Source organism: Zingiber officinale, chromosome 1A (genome assembly GCF_018446385.1).
Source record: "Zingiber officinale cultivar Zhangliang chromosome 1A, Zo_v1.1, whole genome shotgun sequence".
Taxonomy (NCBI): Eukaryota; Viridiplantae; Streptophyta; class Magnoliopsida; order Zingiberales; family Zingiberaceae; genus Zingiber; species Zingiber officinale.
The window spans coordinates 229,854-246,079 of record NC_055987.1 but is presented as its reverse complement, the minus strand read 5'-3'; the positions used below and the strand labels follow the sequence as shown (position 1 = coordinate 246,079).

At 39.8% G+C, this 16,226-nt stretch overlaps 4 protein-coding genes across 10 annotated transcripts; 2 read left to right on the top strand and 2 right to left on the bottom strand.

Annotated features, from left to right (window-relative positions):
- Positions 1-1,119: 1,119 nt before the first annotated feature.
- On the bottom strand, positions 1,120-5,517 carry LOC122014292 (PHD finger protein ALFIN-LIKE 9-like). The gene is made up of 5 exons (XM_042570483.1): positions 5,182-5,517; positions 4,966-4,998; positions 3,850-4,078; positions 1,858-1,981; positions 1,120-1,655 (listed from the first exon to the last, which is right to left on the bottom strand). Exons 1-5 carry the CDS (start codon positions 5,282-5,284, stop codon positions 1,389-1,391), a joined length of 756 nt encoding a protein of 251 aa, XP_042426417.1. The 5' UTR covers positions 5,285-5,517; the 3' UTR covers positions 1,120-1,388.
- A 942-nt stretch (positions 5,518-6,459) lies between these two features.
- LOC122014275 (nuclear transcription factor Y subunit A-4-like) lies at positions 6,460-10,296 on the top strand. 2 transcript variants are annotated; one of them, XM_042570474.1, is made up of 6 exons: positions 6,460-6,757; positions 8,036-8,390; positions 9,066-9,175; positions 9,287-9,358; positions 9,553-9,723; positions 9,800-10,296. In XM_042570474.1, exons 2-6 carry the CDS (start codon positions 8,069-8,071, stop codon positions 10,055-10,057), a joined length of 933 nt encoding a protein of 310 aa, XP_042426408.1. In that variant the 5' UTR covers positions 6,460-6,757; positions 8,036-8,068; the 3' UTR covers positions 10,058-10,296. The 2 variants fall into 2 exon arrangements, with proteins under 2 accessions (XP_042426408.1, XP_042426401.1); XM_042570467.1 differs by having other exon boundaries at positions 6,461-6,757; positions 7,957-8,390.
- LOC122014244 (purple acid phosphatase 3-like) lies at positions 6,824-14,552 on the top strand. 6 transcript variants are annotated; one of them, XM_042570457.1, is made up of 7 exons: positions 6,824-6,924; positions 12,741-12,856; positions 13,208-13,364; positions 13,462-13,569; positions 13,670-13,797; positions 13,894-14,090; positions 14,173-14,552. In XM_042570457.1, exons 1-7 carry the CDS (start codon positions 6,843-6,845, stop codon positions 14,381-14,383), a joined length of 999 nt encoding a protein of 332 aa, XP_042426391.1. In that variant the 5' UTR covers positions 6,824-6,842; the 3' UTR covers positions 14,384-14,552. The 6 variants fall into 6 exon arrangements, with proteins under 6 accessions (XP_042426391.1, XP_042426364.1, XP_042426372.1 ...); XM_042570438.1 differs by lacking the exon at positions 6,824-6,924 and adding an exon at positions 12,404-12,436 and having other exon boundaries at positions 12,606-12,856; XM_042570430.1 differs by lacking the exon at positions 6,824-6,924 and adding an exon at positions 12,243-12,345 and having other exon boundaries at positions 12,606-12,856; positions 13,894-14,552.
- On the bottom strand, positions 14,551-16,206 carry LOC122014233 (pentatricopeptide repeat-containing protein At5g47360-like). Its single transcript, XM_042570409.1, has one exon. It carries the CDS (start codon positions 16,122-16,124, stop codon positions 14,700-14,702), a length of 1,425 nt encoding a protein of 474 aa, XP_042426343.1. The 5' UTR covers positions 16,125-16,206; the 3' UTR covers positions 14,551-14,699.
- Positions 16,207-16,226: the final 20 nt, after the last annotated feature.

The window sequence follows — 16,226 nt, the reverse complement described above, 5'->3', positions numbered from 1 at the left end:
TTGTTGTTATTGCTGTTGTTTTCTGACGCCCTGCCACCTACGCAGAAACCATTTGTAAAAAGGGAGACTTTAAAAAACTCATGCAAATGGTAAAAACATTTGGGAAATTTTTTTAAAAGAGTTTCTTGTTTTTCAAAGGATAAAAACTCACAGCCATATCATGAGCAAACTCACGGACTAGCCACAAAGGTTAAGATTGCATGGTCGCTAGCTCATGGCCGTGACTCGCAGTTCGTGGTAAAGAACTCATCTTCCAATGTATAGGTGATTCATTGGTAAAGAACAAAAAAGTTTTAGACGGTTACTGAATCACACTACTGTAACTTTTCATGCAGGGGATTGTTGCTGAGCCTTAAATTTAAGGAATCGTTTATCTTTTCCTATTTATGAAAGTTTTAAATTACCCAATATGGGGATTAGCCAGATCTGTGTGAAGATGCAGAAGGTATCAGGAGACAGACACCCTGCAGAGATTTTTGGATAGTCATTAGCAATGACCATTCTGGAACTTCCACAAAGTGTTCAAAGTTACAAATAATTAAGATTCAGTCAAGCACACTGCACATGCATATGTCAGAGGATTGCCTTCTGCAATCTCCAGTGCCATAAGAGAATGCAAAATTCAAAGTATACAATGAGAAGATCCTTTCCTCTGACCTCAATCTCATGTTCAGACTGTAATTGCATTACTGCAAAAGACCAAAAGGACAGCATCCAGCAAGAGATGCTTGACCCGACAACCATTCATAGGAAATTCTGAAAATGCACTGTTGGATTTTGCAGGTACCCGACAACTACTAGGCCTCTAAAAGTCTTGGCTAGACTATCAGACTATGCATTAGCTCAGCAGCTTCGTCAGTAATTTTAATATATATATATTTTTTCTTTTTAAGGTTTTTGAGATATAATGAACTCAAATCATTTGCAGGAAGACCGTAAACATATAAGGAATTTTCATTAGGACATGTTTATTGTGCAGAAATGCATTTTACAGAAGTTGTAATGGCTGCTTCTTCACCAAAGGTATGGGATGATGCAGGACTAGGTGTGCATTCAAATGATAACTAAAAACAAACTAGAACAAAACATTGTCTTCTATCTAACTGAATGATAAAAAACTAATACAATACAATGCAGAGCATCTTAGCATTATATGGGGTCTTCAGGATCTACAAATATGCTAGCTAGAATACATAAAAAGTGTCACTAGACTCAATTTGCACCTCAAGCGACGATAATGATACAGTAAGTAAAATTTGTATGTCCAGCTGAATTTGAGCTAAACAACAGGAGACTTTCAGATTGACGGTAACATTCCTATAAGTAGAGTAACTATCGACATTTCAAAGGAGGAGGAAGGGCCTCGAAGATAATAAGCGCAGCATCTATTAGATTGGGCGTGACTTTTTGCTGCTGCATGTTGGGCATTTGTACTGCTTGATGTGCTCTGCTTTAGCTGGCGTGATCTTCACACACTTCCCGTGAAACCATGTCTCACAAATATCGCAGCAGATCCAAAATTCATCGGATGCATAATTTTCCCCACAAGCCCCGCATAGGGTGTCTCCATGCTCATCCTCTTCTTCCTCATCAAGTTCATCATCCTCTTCCTTGAATTGTGCCTTTGGAAACTTCGCCTGGGGTTCTGATACACGCTGCAGCAACAATGCATGGAAAAACAAGTCTAATATGATTATAAAACAAAAGAAACTCAAAGTTAATGATGATTCTCTTTCCAATGCAATGATTTTTGGAATGTGTGAAAATGTCTCGTATACAAATCCAAGATGAGAAAACAGTCTTCTGCTAATATCAAGAAACTCAGATTAGTAAAGGGAGGTGATTCAGTAAGCTAACCGTGCTAGAGTTCGAATTGGATTTGTTATTGCTATGGTTCGTTTCAGTTGGCCTGACCTTGTTCCTGCTACTCACAACTTCATATATGGAAGGAAGATCATTGATCATTCCAAAGAGGCGCTTCCTGTATCCAAAATCACCACAAAATTATTCGAGATGCCACCCAGTATAACACATGCATCCAAACTCCAACAAATTGTTACTTGAAGTACGTGAACAATTAGAATACAGTTAATCTAGTCATAACTTGCTGAAAGAATGTCAATAGGACAAACATAGGAAACGGTAAAGGAGTGACTAAATCTCTCAAGTGAGCAAAGCAAGCCATGTGTGTGGAATGTCTTAATGCAGCATTTGTCAAAAGGTAAAGGATTTAAGTTGAAACACTGTGTACACTGCTAGTCACCCCATTTTCTGGGCCAGTGCAAAATGGTTCAAACATACTGGCAGCGGCAGCTGTCATTAAGGCATACCAAAATATACCTTCCTTGTGGTTTTAAAATTAGGGCTTACATAGGTAAATCAAGCAATGAGCAAGGCTGAAAGAAGTGCCCCAAAAGCTCACAGTTAAACCACTGCCTAGACCTAAAAATTTGAATACATGAACATTTCATGAAATTTAGATCTAGGCAAGCAGGTATAAAGAGATATCTTGGGTTTCAGGTTCTAGAAGCTTATAGAATGTAGAATGACCTAAGTATGACACCAAGCATGTTACACTTATAAGTTTCATTTTTTAAAAAAGGGACTGTCCATCATTAAAGCCCTTTCAGGAAGGTAAGTATCCTAATAATCTTTCTAATGGCAGTTTGATCTAGTAATCACAACAGACAAAATGGATATCATCAAACATTGTTGGTCTGATGCAAGATGATTGCATGCTGGACAACTTATCCTTATGTCATACAATTGTCTCACTAGGAGAACAATTACCAGAATCATGAAAACTTACAACCATCTTAGTCACAACTCTTCTGAATAAACTAGACTACTGATCCTATAAACAAATTATCTAAAGAAGCTTCACACAAAAATAAATGTTGTCAAAAGAAGCATCCTTATGTTTCTAGGATGTCTGATTAAAGGCATTTCAATTGAATACAACTAGATATCCATCCAAACCATCTGATGTTTCTAAACTCAAAAAGTAATTTATTTGCCAATACTTTCCTATAAGTAATATAAAAAAATTTAAAATGCAGATCCGCTACATTAATGGCCCCCCTAGTACCGGCCCCAGGGATATGGAGGGAAGTACATGCAGGTACACAGGCGTCAGGCGCATGGTGGGATAAACCCTAGGTTGTTAGTTCCTGAGAATCGACCCCTAGCCATTACGCCAGAGATGTCATGCGCCCACCGTCTGTGCTACACCCTGGGGGCAATATAAAAAAATTTAAAAGCTTTTATAGAACTTAGATGTTGACACCTTATGCTAAGAAATTTGGTCACTATTGAGAATAACTAGTCAACATGCAAAAATATTCATATACCAAGGTGGACAAAAAATCAAGAAACCAATACACAAAATCCAAACAAAGTAAAGGCATTATCAGTCAAGACCAGAATAACATTACATATGGACATGCAACCCATAATTAAGCACTTTGGTACAATTTGAAGCAAACAAAAGAGAGGAAATTGCACTAATGATGTCCATAATTAGTATTCAAAACCAACATTGTCACCACAAGAACTAAAGGTCATTTTTGTAGCTCATATAAGCAACAATTCCATGAACCAGATATACAGGAATAAAGGAATTGACTACACAGAAAAATCAATAAAAAAAGTTATTTTCATCCCACATTAGCAACAATGTTAAAAATTAGACAACTCTGAATGAAGGTACTGAACTCACATCAGGAAAACTCAATGAAATTTATTGTCAAAAAGGAAAGCCTATAGCAGAAATATATACAGTAGTAATTCGAGCCAATTAAGAAAACACGATTAGAAAATTTTACTTCAGAAGAAACATAAAATAATCACCTTTGTAACTTATCAAATCCAAATCTAGCACCAAAGTAGAAAGCAACAGCAAGTAGCCAAGCATCACTGTGAACAGCGACTAACGAGAGCCAATCCTTTTCTTGCATTCCATCCCTGGCAAAGTTAATGCCTAGAGCCGGTTCAGGAAGTTCTGGAGGCACCTCTTCTGCAGGTAAATTAACTTCCCAGTGTTCATTGGGAAATCCATAGAGACATAAATTTTCTTTCTCTGTAAATAAGATAAAATTGTTAAGCACGAGATGACAATTTATTAAAAGTATTTGCGGTCTCTCCAGGTAAACAAAAAAGATGTTAAAAGGAAATAGTGTAACACAATACCCATATTTTTCAAATCAGGAGATTATAACATCTCCATTTAAATGAGATATGTTTCACATGTTTTCCATATATAGGTCAAGAAGAATGCATTCAAAGTCAGTATTAGTGTCTGCATGTTCAGAGAAGAGTTGGCATATGGAAAATCATTCTAGTAATAATGACAGAACAAAAACACGAAGTGGTTTGCAAATACATTTTTCCTTTTTTTTCACATGCTAGCTTTTTTTGTTTTTGCATTGTTTATGCAAACCTAAACCAACTCTAATGAAAGCAGATCATTGGATTCTATTGTTTAGCATTGATTGTAAAATCTGGTCAAAATTTCACAGTTTTATCGTTCTTATATTTCTCCACTATCCTTCTTATCAATTGGGCCGGATGGAAAATATCAAGGATGAACTAGAACCAGTATATTTATAAAAAAGATGGATGAAGCTTATTCTATCTATCTTATTGTTTACTTGGATGGATGGATAGATATATACCAGTTTGTTCACTAGCAATTCAAATGATGTTTTCTTGGAGACGAAGTTATGATTATTTTGGTTCTGTTTTTTTTACAATTAATTGCTTCCGCATATAAATAAAGTTAATTCCTCTGTTACAAATTTTTTGAAGTAAAGGTGATAATATTTCGCAACCGAAGCATCCTACAAATAGCCAACGAGGAAAAATGTGAAAACTACATACTCAGAGAATTTAACAACAAAAAATCTACCAGTACCAGCACCATCAAGCCACACAATAATCGATAAAAAGGTTACAGCAAATCCTCACCAGGGTCACACTGCTGGTAAAAATCCTCGACATCTACAACAAAAGAAACCGTCAACAATTCAATCTTCGGCGACAAAATAATAATAATAATAATAATAATAATAATAATAATAATATATTTTAGTGCGCGAAAGATGAAAATAGCAATTAAAAGATCTTTTTCTAGGTAGATATGAAAAGGTCAGTTTTTTTTTTTTAAGGGAACGAGATGCAGACCGGTGGTGAGGGCCTTGACCATGGCAGCTCGCCGGCCCTTGAAGTCGCGAAAAACCTCCTCCACCGTCTGCGGATTGTACTGCGCCGCCGATCCACCATCCATTGCCTCCCCAAAAGCGAGCGCGCAAGCAAGAACAAGGAATCCAGGAGTTACGGTATAAACATATATAAAATTAGATTGCGACGAGCTTCACCCGGATCGAGCGAGCAGTGAAGTAGAACGACAGAACAATAAGAAAAAGGAGACGCTCTATTTTTTTATTTGGGGAAAAAATAGTAGATCCGTAGATCGAATTGGGAACTAGGGCAAAATACACGTCGGTACAATGGTCTCCGAATGGAATGTTTACATTTATAAACTGCATCCTTTCGCTTTGCCCGTCGATGGGCCGGCCACGGCCCATTAAAGGAGGAGCCGTGCCATATGCCCACAAATAATTTATCCATTTATAATAAATATTTCTAAACGAATTTTCTTTATAACGGAGGTCACGAGATATGATCAAATGAAATTGCAAAAAAAAAAAAAAACACTTGCATAATAAAATAAAAGTATTAAATTGGAATAGGATAACTATTTTAGCATAGTGATCGAGCCGAATCTACAATAAATCCGTACTATTAGTGGACCAACTAGCAGCTAGGATGCAGTGTACTTTTGTCTCCCTATTTAAATATCGTCGACAGATTTCTTTCCAAAATGCTGTTGCTTTTAATTAATTATATTTCACCCTGATATTACCCTCCAACACTTAAATATAACAAAAATATACATAAATAAATAAAACGCGGAATTAGTTCGATGGTGTTTTATTCCGTTGTTTTATAAAGATTTCAGTAACAACAACGTTGACCCCATGAATACAGATCAGTGATTAAAAGCGAGGAGCGAGGCACGTGTCATGGTGGAGGAGCACGTATCACGTATGCAGTTGCTGCTGGTGCATGCGGTCTCTGGCGAACACGTGACAAGCCGACGAAATCTATCTCGAAATCTATTAACCAAAGTCCTGTGAATCGTGATCTGCCAATTACGGCGTGGGATTTATCCTGGGATCCAATGGTTTTTTTACTCGTCGGGTCCGCTGGGCGTGGGCCTTGGAATTGGGCGGTGACGGCGGTCTTCAGTGTGGTAATGAGTCATCGCCCGCGCTCCATTTGGCTGCCTTTGGATCATGCCACTGACGAATATAGCTCCAAATCAAAGGGGTAATCTGGTCAGGATAATTATGACATTGGAGGGCAATAATTTATTGGACGAAAGTAACGAAAAGCAAAGCAGAGGGCCGAGAGAGGAGAGGAGAGGAGAGGAGAGGAGGAAGAGACGTCTACTGGGTGGTGGTGTTGGTGTTTGGAAGTGGGGAGAGAGATTGATTATTATTTATATTTCTTACTGTTTTTAAGGATAAAGAAAGGTGGACAGTAAGGGGAGATGCTCTTGCATATTTGGCAGGTTAAACCTTGGCAGCATATCTTTTAAATGTGAGGAGAGAGGAGAGGAGGATAACCAGGAAGGAGGAAGGAGGAGGAGGAGGAGAGGAAGGGGAAAGGCAAGGGGCTTTAAGATTTCCTCAAGGTTAGTCTCTGCAGTCAATGATCTGGTTCTGATTTTAGTCTGTTCCCCCCCCCCCCCTTCCTTTTAAATCCTTCGGTATATTTGCATGCATGCACTTGAGCTGTTGCCTCTTGCCTTAATTTTTCTTATTCTTGGGATCCCGTTGCTGATTTCGTTACTTCTTTCAAAGGTTTAGGGTTTGATTCAGCTCAAAATAAGTTTGATTCTTATTTTTTAGTTCTTGCTGGATCGTGTGAAACTTGTTGGATTTCAAACGTGCATGTCATTTAGTTGCGGGCCCTTTGGGAAATAGATGATGTTGGTGGTCCTTTCTTGGTCTTCTCACGGTGTTTGCTCCTTTTTTAGGTGTTGATCACTTCTTTTTTCCCTTTTTTTTTTTGGAAAGAAAACTAACATGGGAATCATTGGTTCTTAGCTCGTTCTTGAGTCGTTCATTACTTGGAATCGTGTTGTTCGGTTTCTGGTTTCTTTTCCATATGGGGAAACTGGAAATTTCATTTCCCAGACTGCTTGATGTATATGAGACTATTTATTTTCTGAAGAAATGTATTTGTTAAGTATCATCCTTTTGCATTGATGCATCAGAATTTTGCATATTGACTTTTCTTATGTGGAAGAGGATTGCATAAATATGCATTTTTTGACCTGCATCAGACTATCTTAGATGCTTCAGATGTTAGGACGTGTGGTTGTAACTTGTAATTGCCTTTTAGAGATCAAGACCCTACAACCCACTAATAGAACTCGACCAAAGAATTGTGTGCCGGCTTGTATTGCAAAGCGATATTAAAGCAGTTTGCCCTTTGACATGTTAATCCCAGTTTCCGAGTAAGCCACACTTTTGCGTCTCTCAAAATCTCACTATGTTGGGGAAATATTGCATATGGAGAAGAGTGTGTTGTTTAATGAGAGCTTCTCATCTTCCATTTTATCTTACAACCATTGTGAAAGGAGCTGGTACTTGTCTCTTCATGTTGGTGAATATTGCTTGGATAAAAAATCGAAGTCGACCATAGCAAATTCGGGGTTCATCATTAGATGATTTGATTTTTCTTGTTATGAAATTAAAATTTGAAATAGATTTTAACAGGTAGTCAAAAAATGATATTAACATTTCACAAATGTCTATACTTTCCACAATTTTCTAGAAACTGTTGGCAATAACTTGTGTTACTAAGAGGACAAATTTCTGATTTCAGGTAATCCTTCCTCTGACACTTTTGATAGTGTTATACGTTCCTTTATTATTAGTAAGCTGATCAGTAAGAAAGATTGCAGTTGTGCTCGGTCGAGCTCTGTGGAAATTGAGTTATGCATCATTATGCAAAGGCTTCAGAAATGCAAGTTGTTGGAAAGAAAGGTTCAGAGAATAATTCACTCTATTCAACATCTACTTTTGTGAACAATCCGGCCTGGTGGAATATGAGCAGTGCAAATATTCTGCAGTCCTCTTATTCCAAAGAATTGAATATGAATATGGACTACTTAGCAAAAGATGGTAACAGGGAAACACAATTGAGCCATACAATATCTGACCATGACTCTTCAACTCACTCCAGTGATCAATCCCATCGAGAAGTATCCGAAATGAGTGAAGACAATATCAATCAGCAATACATTTCTATACAGTCTGGTACTATCGAACTTTACAAAGTGCATCTCAAGTTGTACTAGTTGTCTAGGACTAAATTCTTGTGCTTATTTTGTTAAACAACCACATCGTTCTATAGCCTATGGTTAATTAAATTTGAATTTTCTTGTTTATTTTGGCAAATTGATTTTTAGAGTAAGAGTGCATTTTCTCTATCAAATGCAATTGACTCTATCTGTACCAAAGATCCAAATGGCAAAGCTTCTTCTAGTTTATGGTTGATTGCTTTTCTGTTGGGTTACTTTATGATCTTATTATCAATTCCTTCGGTAATGTTTCGTCTTGTTTCTCAATACATCTAGCCTGGACTGCATAGAGTGAGCAAATTGTTCCTGTGTATGAGAGCTATTAGAAAAGTTGGAAGAAAGCTTATGATTCCACAGTAGTGTCTCAGCAGATATCTTTCTGGCATGATAAGTCATAAAATATATGCCACAAATCTTTGTTCACTTATTGAACTCGATGTTTTTAAACATTGTTGTCACCAGTTTGGGGTTAACATATCTGCTTCTATTTACTGTTCAAGATCATTACTATGTTCCATGTGACCATATGGCATTAGCGATAATTGTTTGCTATCTTTTTGTTAATGTTTTCTTCTTGTAATTGCCTTCGACCTGTATGCTTTACTGCCATCTTCTAAACTGTATTCCTTAGGTACTGATAATCCATATAGCAAATCTGACAGTCCCACGAAACCAGTTTTATGTTTGGGGAATTCAGAAGTTTCATTTGCACCTCCGAAGATGAACTATGGCCAATCTTTAGTAAGTTACTTTCGATACATAACAAGTATTCATGGTAACTTTGTTTTTGATCTTTTGTTTATATCATGCTTCTAAATTGAAATATTTGGTTATTTGGCTTTTCGACTTTAGGGCCACATGCAATATCCTTATGCTGACCCTTACTTGGGTGGCTTCCTTGCTGTTTGCGGACCACCAGCCATGGTAATTATACTAAGCAAACATCCTCCTTAAAACATCGATCGATGTCATTACAATTGCTTAACCACTTTGAGTACTAAATTATTGTTTTGTTGGTTCACATTTATGAATGAAGCACATTAAGATTGATTTTCATTTTATTTGATCTCAAGACATTAAATTATCTGTGGTCCTCTATTGTGCTATTCCACCTGCAGATCCATCCACAAATGGCAGGAACATCTTCTGCTTCTCGCATGCCACTGCCTCTTCAACCTGCAGCTGAAGGACCTATTTATGTCAATGCAAAACAATACGCTGCGATTCTACGAAGACGGCAACTGCGCGCAAGGTTGGAGGCTGAAAATAAACTCATAAAGAGCAGAAAGGTAGGGTAATTGTTCATGCCAAGCTATTAACATATTACCACTACCATGGCATACCTTCTGTTTTATAACTTTACAGCCATACCTTCACGAATCGCGTCATCTCCACGCGATGAAGCGAGCAAGGGGTTCCGGTGGAAGATTTCTCAACACAAAGCAACTTGAGGAGCAGCAGCAGCAGCAACAACAGACCCAACTTTCAACAATGTCAGTCTGCCAAGGTCTCTCTGATTCGGCGAGTGCCAACGCGAGAGCTGTTCCGACGAATGGAAGCAAGGGAGGTGAACGGAAACACTTCAGCTTCCCAACATCCAATTTTCACTCAAGTTTGGAGTGAGCATGCAAGGTGGAAGCACCATGATCGAACTTGGGGCATTGAGAAGATTGCATTGTGCTGTCTGTCATGGTGTTTCCCTGGCAATTCATCCTTGGCTTTTGGTAGTATCTTCGTTTCAAGTGTTTTATTTGACATTTCTAGTGAACATAAATAGGATTCGACTGCATGATACTGATAACTCGTCTAAACAATATGGTGTAAAGTTCTGAGTCTGTCTATTATGAATCTCCTTCTCGTTATCCCATTATTCTAATATTTGAATGAATAATTTAAATTGAAAACCCATTAAAATGTTGAAATTTTAAATAAAGAATCTGGTATAAAATATCATTTATCAAAATTTCAAATAAAAAAAAAATCTGAGGTAGCTAAAAAGAATGTTATATATTAAATAATTACTTTAAAATTTTTATATACTTTTTATGAAAATAAAAACACTTGTTTGGTAAATATTGAAATGTGGGGCGGTTATTTGTTTTATAGTGGCCGGTAGACGGTTCATCGGCTCTTAAGTCAACTCTTCATTTTTAAAAAATAATTATTCATTAATTCATCAAAACAAATATTCGATATACAAATATTAATTCATTTGTTAATTTATAAATTATTATTATTTTTTTTAATAATTTTTAATATTTAAATATTTTTTAGTGAAACGGGATATTACGAGCAGATTCAGATATGACGTGAAGATAAATCTATGAATCTATCTTTCCATTCACATAGCACAACCCTCAATATATGGACTATGGTTAGCAGGCCCTAAAGCTCGTATAATTGCAAAGATCAATAGCTCCACTTATTGTCAAAATAAACCGAGCAAATCTAACCGGCCTTAGCGTGCTGGTCGAGCATATTAGATATCGTTCCCCGTTGTTACAACTTGATTCTCAACATATAGCCGGTCGATCATAATGTCAATCGGGTGTATACAGTGTAGCATCCTTATTTCCTGTATATAAGCAAGATAGGTGCAACATTACACAATATATTGGCCCACGGCCAAGAAGACAAGTGACCCTACTATCTTGGTACCCTACTTATATGCTAATATGATATACAACGGGTCGGCTAAAGATCCGATCGGGATATCTTTAGGGGATAACATTGTTTAAGAATTATAACAACCTGTCTGAATGTAACAACCATTCATCAGAGAATATTCTTTTGTTACAATATATGCATTCAATAGAACATTCTCCGAAAATATCTGTCATCAGCAGCCGATATATTATGACAGTATATTCCTTTAACCATCTCATTAATGGCGAAAATTATACATGTGTAACGAATGATTCTTTGGACGGTGACTATACACCTCCCAAACGGTACGTCTTCACTTACTCGACAATCTTGGACACTTAACAGTCTCTGTCATTTCATGATTACGGAGATTATGAGAGGTGTTATATAAAGGAAAGTCTCTCCATTAGCAAGGTACTATAGAAGATGCTTTAATACGCTTTTTATAACAGTCTTATTTACGTGCACACATCTATTATTCTTCTCTCCATTTCCGCTCAGCCACTGTATTGACTTGAGCATCGAAGGATCTTCATCAGGGACTCTTTTTTTTGATTTTGGCGTTACATTTTGTTTGCGCTCTTGAGTGTGTGCTGAGAAGAAGAAGAAGCCCTTTTACTTCATTTCATAGTCTTTTTTTCCCGATTAAAAATTTTCTTTCAGTCAACATCCGAACCATCTATTCAATGCATCATCGTTCCAACTTTTAGACAGGATATTTTGGGATTTTGATATTTTTTATTTACTTTTATTTTTATATTCTGAGTTTGTTTAAAATTTTAAAAATTTAAATAAAATAAAATGTACAATCTAGATATATGGATTGTTTTCTTTCTTTACATAATATTTCGTTTTTATAAAAAATTAGAGAATAATAATTACCTTAATCACTATCCTACTCACATCACCGTTGCACCATTAACCCGAATCTAAAACTCGTTCTTAATTTCTTATGTCAGACGCTCTTCTCTTGACTCAGCGAACGGGAGTATATTCCTCGGATTCCGTTTATTATTCCCCAAATATTCTAGGAATATCCATATCTCTAAAACAACGGGCAAACGTTACGTAACTCTCTCTCTCTCTCTCTCTCTCGGATTCCGTTTATTATTCCCCAAATATTCTAGGAATATCCATATCTCTAAAACAACGGGCAAACGTTACGTAACTCTCTCTCTCTCTCTCTCTCTCTCTCTCTCTCTCCTCTTCTGCTTAACCTGCTCCAGCAGGTGATTCCAACTTCCAAGCACGCACCGCGAATCACGGTAAGCTTCGATCTCGTGACACATTATAAATCTAAAACACTTGATTCCAGAGCCAGTGACCTTCTCGGTAACCTGGCAAATTTTATATTTGGTATTTTTTTCGCATTAGAACACTAATATCTTCACTAATTAAGGATAGGTCCCTAGTTAGAATGCCTCCCTGCTAATTTTTCTACTACTTTTTTAATTTAGTCCATATAAGTTTCCTCTATGTTTTTACCGTTCGTCGTTCTAATTCTCCGTACGCCATGATCATCTAGAGAGCTTGTTCCTTCGCTTCCATTTGATCCCGTCAACCGCTATCCGACCTATGGCATTGGCCGCGCTCCAGAGCGCGGCTTTGGCCGTCATCGTCCTCGCGGCCGTGACGATGGCGCCGGCGTTCGTCCCCTGCTCCGCCGAGCTGCAGCGGTTCGAGCGCTCACCCAAGCCCGATGGGTCGCTCAGCCTGTTGGTCATCGGAGATTGGGGAAGGAATGGGCTGTTTAATCAATCGGAAGTGGCGTTTCAGGTAAACCTCCTCCTCCTTCGTTTCTCCCCTTTCGTTTCTACAAAGTTTTCTCCGCCCAAAAAACATTTTTTTTTCCCTTCTTGCTATTTGGTTGTGGTTGTGAACAAATCGAGAAAAAAAAAACATTTTTTGGTTCCCTCGTCGATTGCTTTTTCTCCAATTCTTCCGAGTGGAGTCTTGCCGCGCGCTGTTTAATCTAGATGCCAGTGCAGGTCATCTTTCATTTGCTTCTGTTGGAAATTGGAATATGCACATGGTCCAGCTTTTCTTTTACTTCTAAGATGAAAATATGCTTCTTTCGGTTCCTTAAAATCTCGAAGCAGAAATTTTAATTGTTCAATAATATGCTAGATGGGAAGGATTGGAGATGAATTAGATATAGATTTGGTGATATCCACCGGAGATAACTTCTACGAGCATGGCCTTGCCGGCGTCGATGACAAGAGATTCGAGGAGTCATTCTCCAACGTTTACACCGCAAAGAGTCTACAAAAGCAGTGGTACAGTGGTAAGTTCATCAAATCCATAGCCACGCCCTCAATCTTCTTTGTTTGCGAATTTTTATCGCCCTTTGGTATAATCGGTCGATCCCCTTGTGCTCCTAGTCTTGGGAAACCATGACTACAGAGGAAATGTGTTAGCACAGCTGAGTCCTGTTCTCCGTAGCATAGACGGCAGATGGCTTTGCTTGAGAAGCTTCATTCTTAATGCAGGTGAGACTAATCCAATCACCTCTATTCCTTGTTTTATCGCACAAATTGTTTTTTTTTAAAAAAAAAAAACTTTTCCTTGTGGTGTTCTTTCTCTTGCCAGAGATTGTAGACTTCTTCTTCGTGGACACAACTCCATTTCAGGAATCGTACTGGACCAACCCAGGGAAACATCACTATGACTGGAGAGAGGTTGCACCTCGCGGGACTTACATTTCAAATCTACTGAAGGTTTTTATCTCCCACTGCTACTCTTTTCTTTCATTTTGGCTTCTGTTTCTTGTGGTGAAGAACTGGGATTGAACTGTTAATTGCTTGTGTCACAAGGACTTGGATGCAGCACTAAAAGAATCCACAGCACCATGGAAAATTGTCGTCGGCCACCACACAATGAAGAGTGTTAGTGAGCACGGAGACACGCCTGAACTTTTAACTCTACTACTCCCTGTTCTCAAGTCAAATGGTGTGGATTTATACGTGAATGGGCATGACCATTGCCTGGAGCATATCAGCAGCAATGACAGGCACAAAATACTCGTGAGCTTATTGTTGCTTCGGCAGATATATAGGCTTCATCTATTAATAGCTAGCTCTCTTCCTCGGCAGTCCAATTCAGTATCTGACCAGTGGAGGTGGCTCCAAGGCATGGAGAGGTGTTTCCCATTCAAACTCAGGCAAGCTTCGTTTCTTTTACGATGGGCAAGGATTCATGTCCCTGCAGCTCACCAGGTCAGCTGCTGATCTGGCGTTCTATGACGTGTTCGGCCGAGTTCTTTACAAGTGGAGCGTGGCCAAGTCTCTTCGCCCAGCAGCATAGGTCATGTAGTTGATCAGTGGATCATTTGTGAGTATGTCATTGTTCAAGGTCTTAGGATTTGTGTTGCATTGAATTAGCAGAGAGTGAGATTGTAATGTGGCAGAGAGAGAATAATGATGTTGTAAGATTTGAGTTGTGAATGGCCATGAATAGTCTGCCGTTTTCTTAATTGCTGCAAGCTATGATTGTAGTTTTTAACTCAAAAAATTGAACTGATTGACAACATTAAAAATATAACAAAATTGTGTCTGCACTCGTCTGCCACTCGTAAGAGTGGACGAGGAATAGGAGAACACTTGTCTCATGATCCACAAGGCTAATGACAATCATTTCGTGGCTGTTTCAGCCTCATGATCTGTGCTGCCAGAGCATGCTCACCGTACCTATCAAACACCTTAACGATGGAATCGGCAGAGTCTTCCTGCAAACAAATCTCCTTCTCTACCACTTTTGCTCCCACCCTGACAGCCTCCACCAAATGCCCTTCGTGACAAACACCTTGTAGAAGCGAAGAGTATACGTCAGAATCAATGCAGTCCAACCCTTTATCCTCCATCCTGAGAAGCCAATTATATGCATCAGGGAACCGCATTTGCCCGCAGAGCTCCCTCATCAGAGAATTGCATGCCATTGCATTTGGTCGAACACCTTTCTCCAGCATCCCCCAAAGCACCTTCTCCGCTCGCTCCACGTCCTTGATTCTCAAGAGGCACACTACGAACACGCTGTAACAGTCTTCGGTCGAAACCTTTCCTTCTGAGGAAACCCTGTCAACCAGTTCCTGAGCTCCGACCAGATGTTCCCGGGCACAAAAGCCATCGACCAAAGTCCGAACTGTGGTTTGGTTTGGCGAACAGCCTCTCTTCTCCATCCGGTCGAATATGCCCAATGCTTCGTCTAGTTGACCATTCTCACAGAGGCATTTTATCAAACATGTATAGGACACCGCATTAGGTGCACAGGAAGAAGTGTTTTCCATCTCCCCCAGTATCTCGATTGCAGACTGCAGATTGCGGTGGGCGCAAGCGCCGTCGAGAAGCGCCGAGTATACTACAACATTAGGCACGCATCCAGAAGATCGCATTTGGCCGAGGAGAGAACGGGCAACTTCAATCTGGCCGGAGGCGGACAGCGCTCGCACCGCCGAGACGTAGGTAACCATGTCCGGGATCAAGCCGTCCACTTCCATCTCCTTCAATAGAGCTGCGACGGTGGCACCACGGCCGGAATCCCCCAGGATGCGAATGGCGGCGTTGTAAGATGAAGTATCTGGACGGCAATCGAACTCCGGCATTCTGCGGAGTAAGGCGACTGCCTCCTCGGGCAGGTTTGCATGACGGCAGAGGTTGAGGAGGATATTAAAAGTTTTGGTGCAGACGGGTGAGGCATCGGCGCGGTAGGAGTCAAGGAGTTGAGATAGGCAGTGGGGGCGGCGATGGAGGAGGAGGGCGTCAGATGCCGCAGCGTAGGCCGCGGTGGAGTGACGGAGACGGGGCTGGAGCCCTGCCCAGACAAAAAATCTGAGAGCCTGTGAGCGGTCGTCGTCATCGGGAGCGGCGGCGGACTGGCGGAGGACAGATTCGACGACGGAAGCTGTGAGATGGGTCCTGGAGGGGGACAGGGACAGGATTCGATCGAGGGAAGGTCGGCCGTAGTTAGATCGGAGGAGGCGCCAGAAGTCGGCGGCCGCGGAGGAGGCGGACGATGAGAGGAGGCGTCGCGGAGTTGGGTAGGAAAACATCTCGAAGGCGCCGCGAACGATGAGCCGGTGAGGCAACGAAGGACCGCGTTGTGGTTTAACCCGTCAAGGATCCAGACCGCTCCGGTCTGACCATGACCAGCT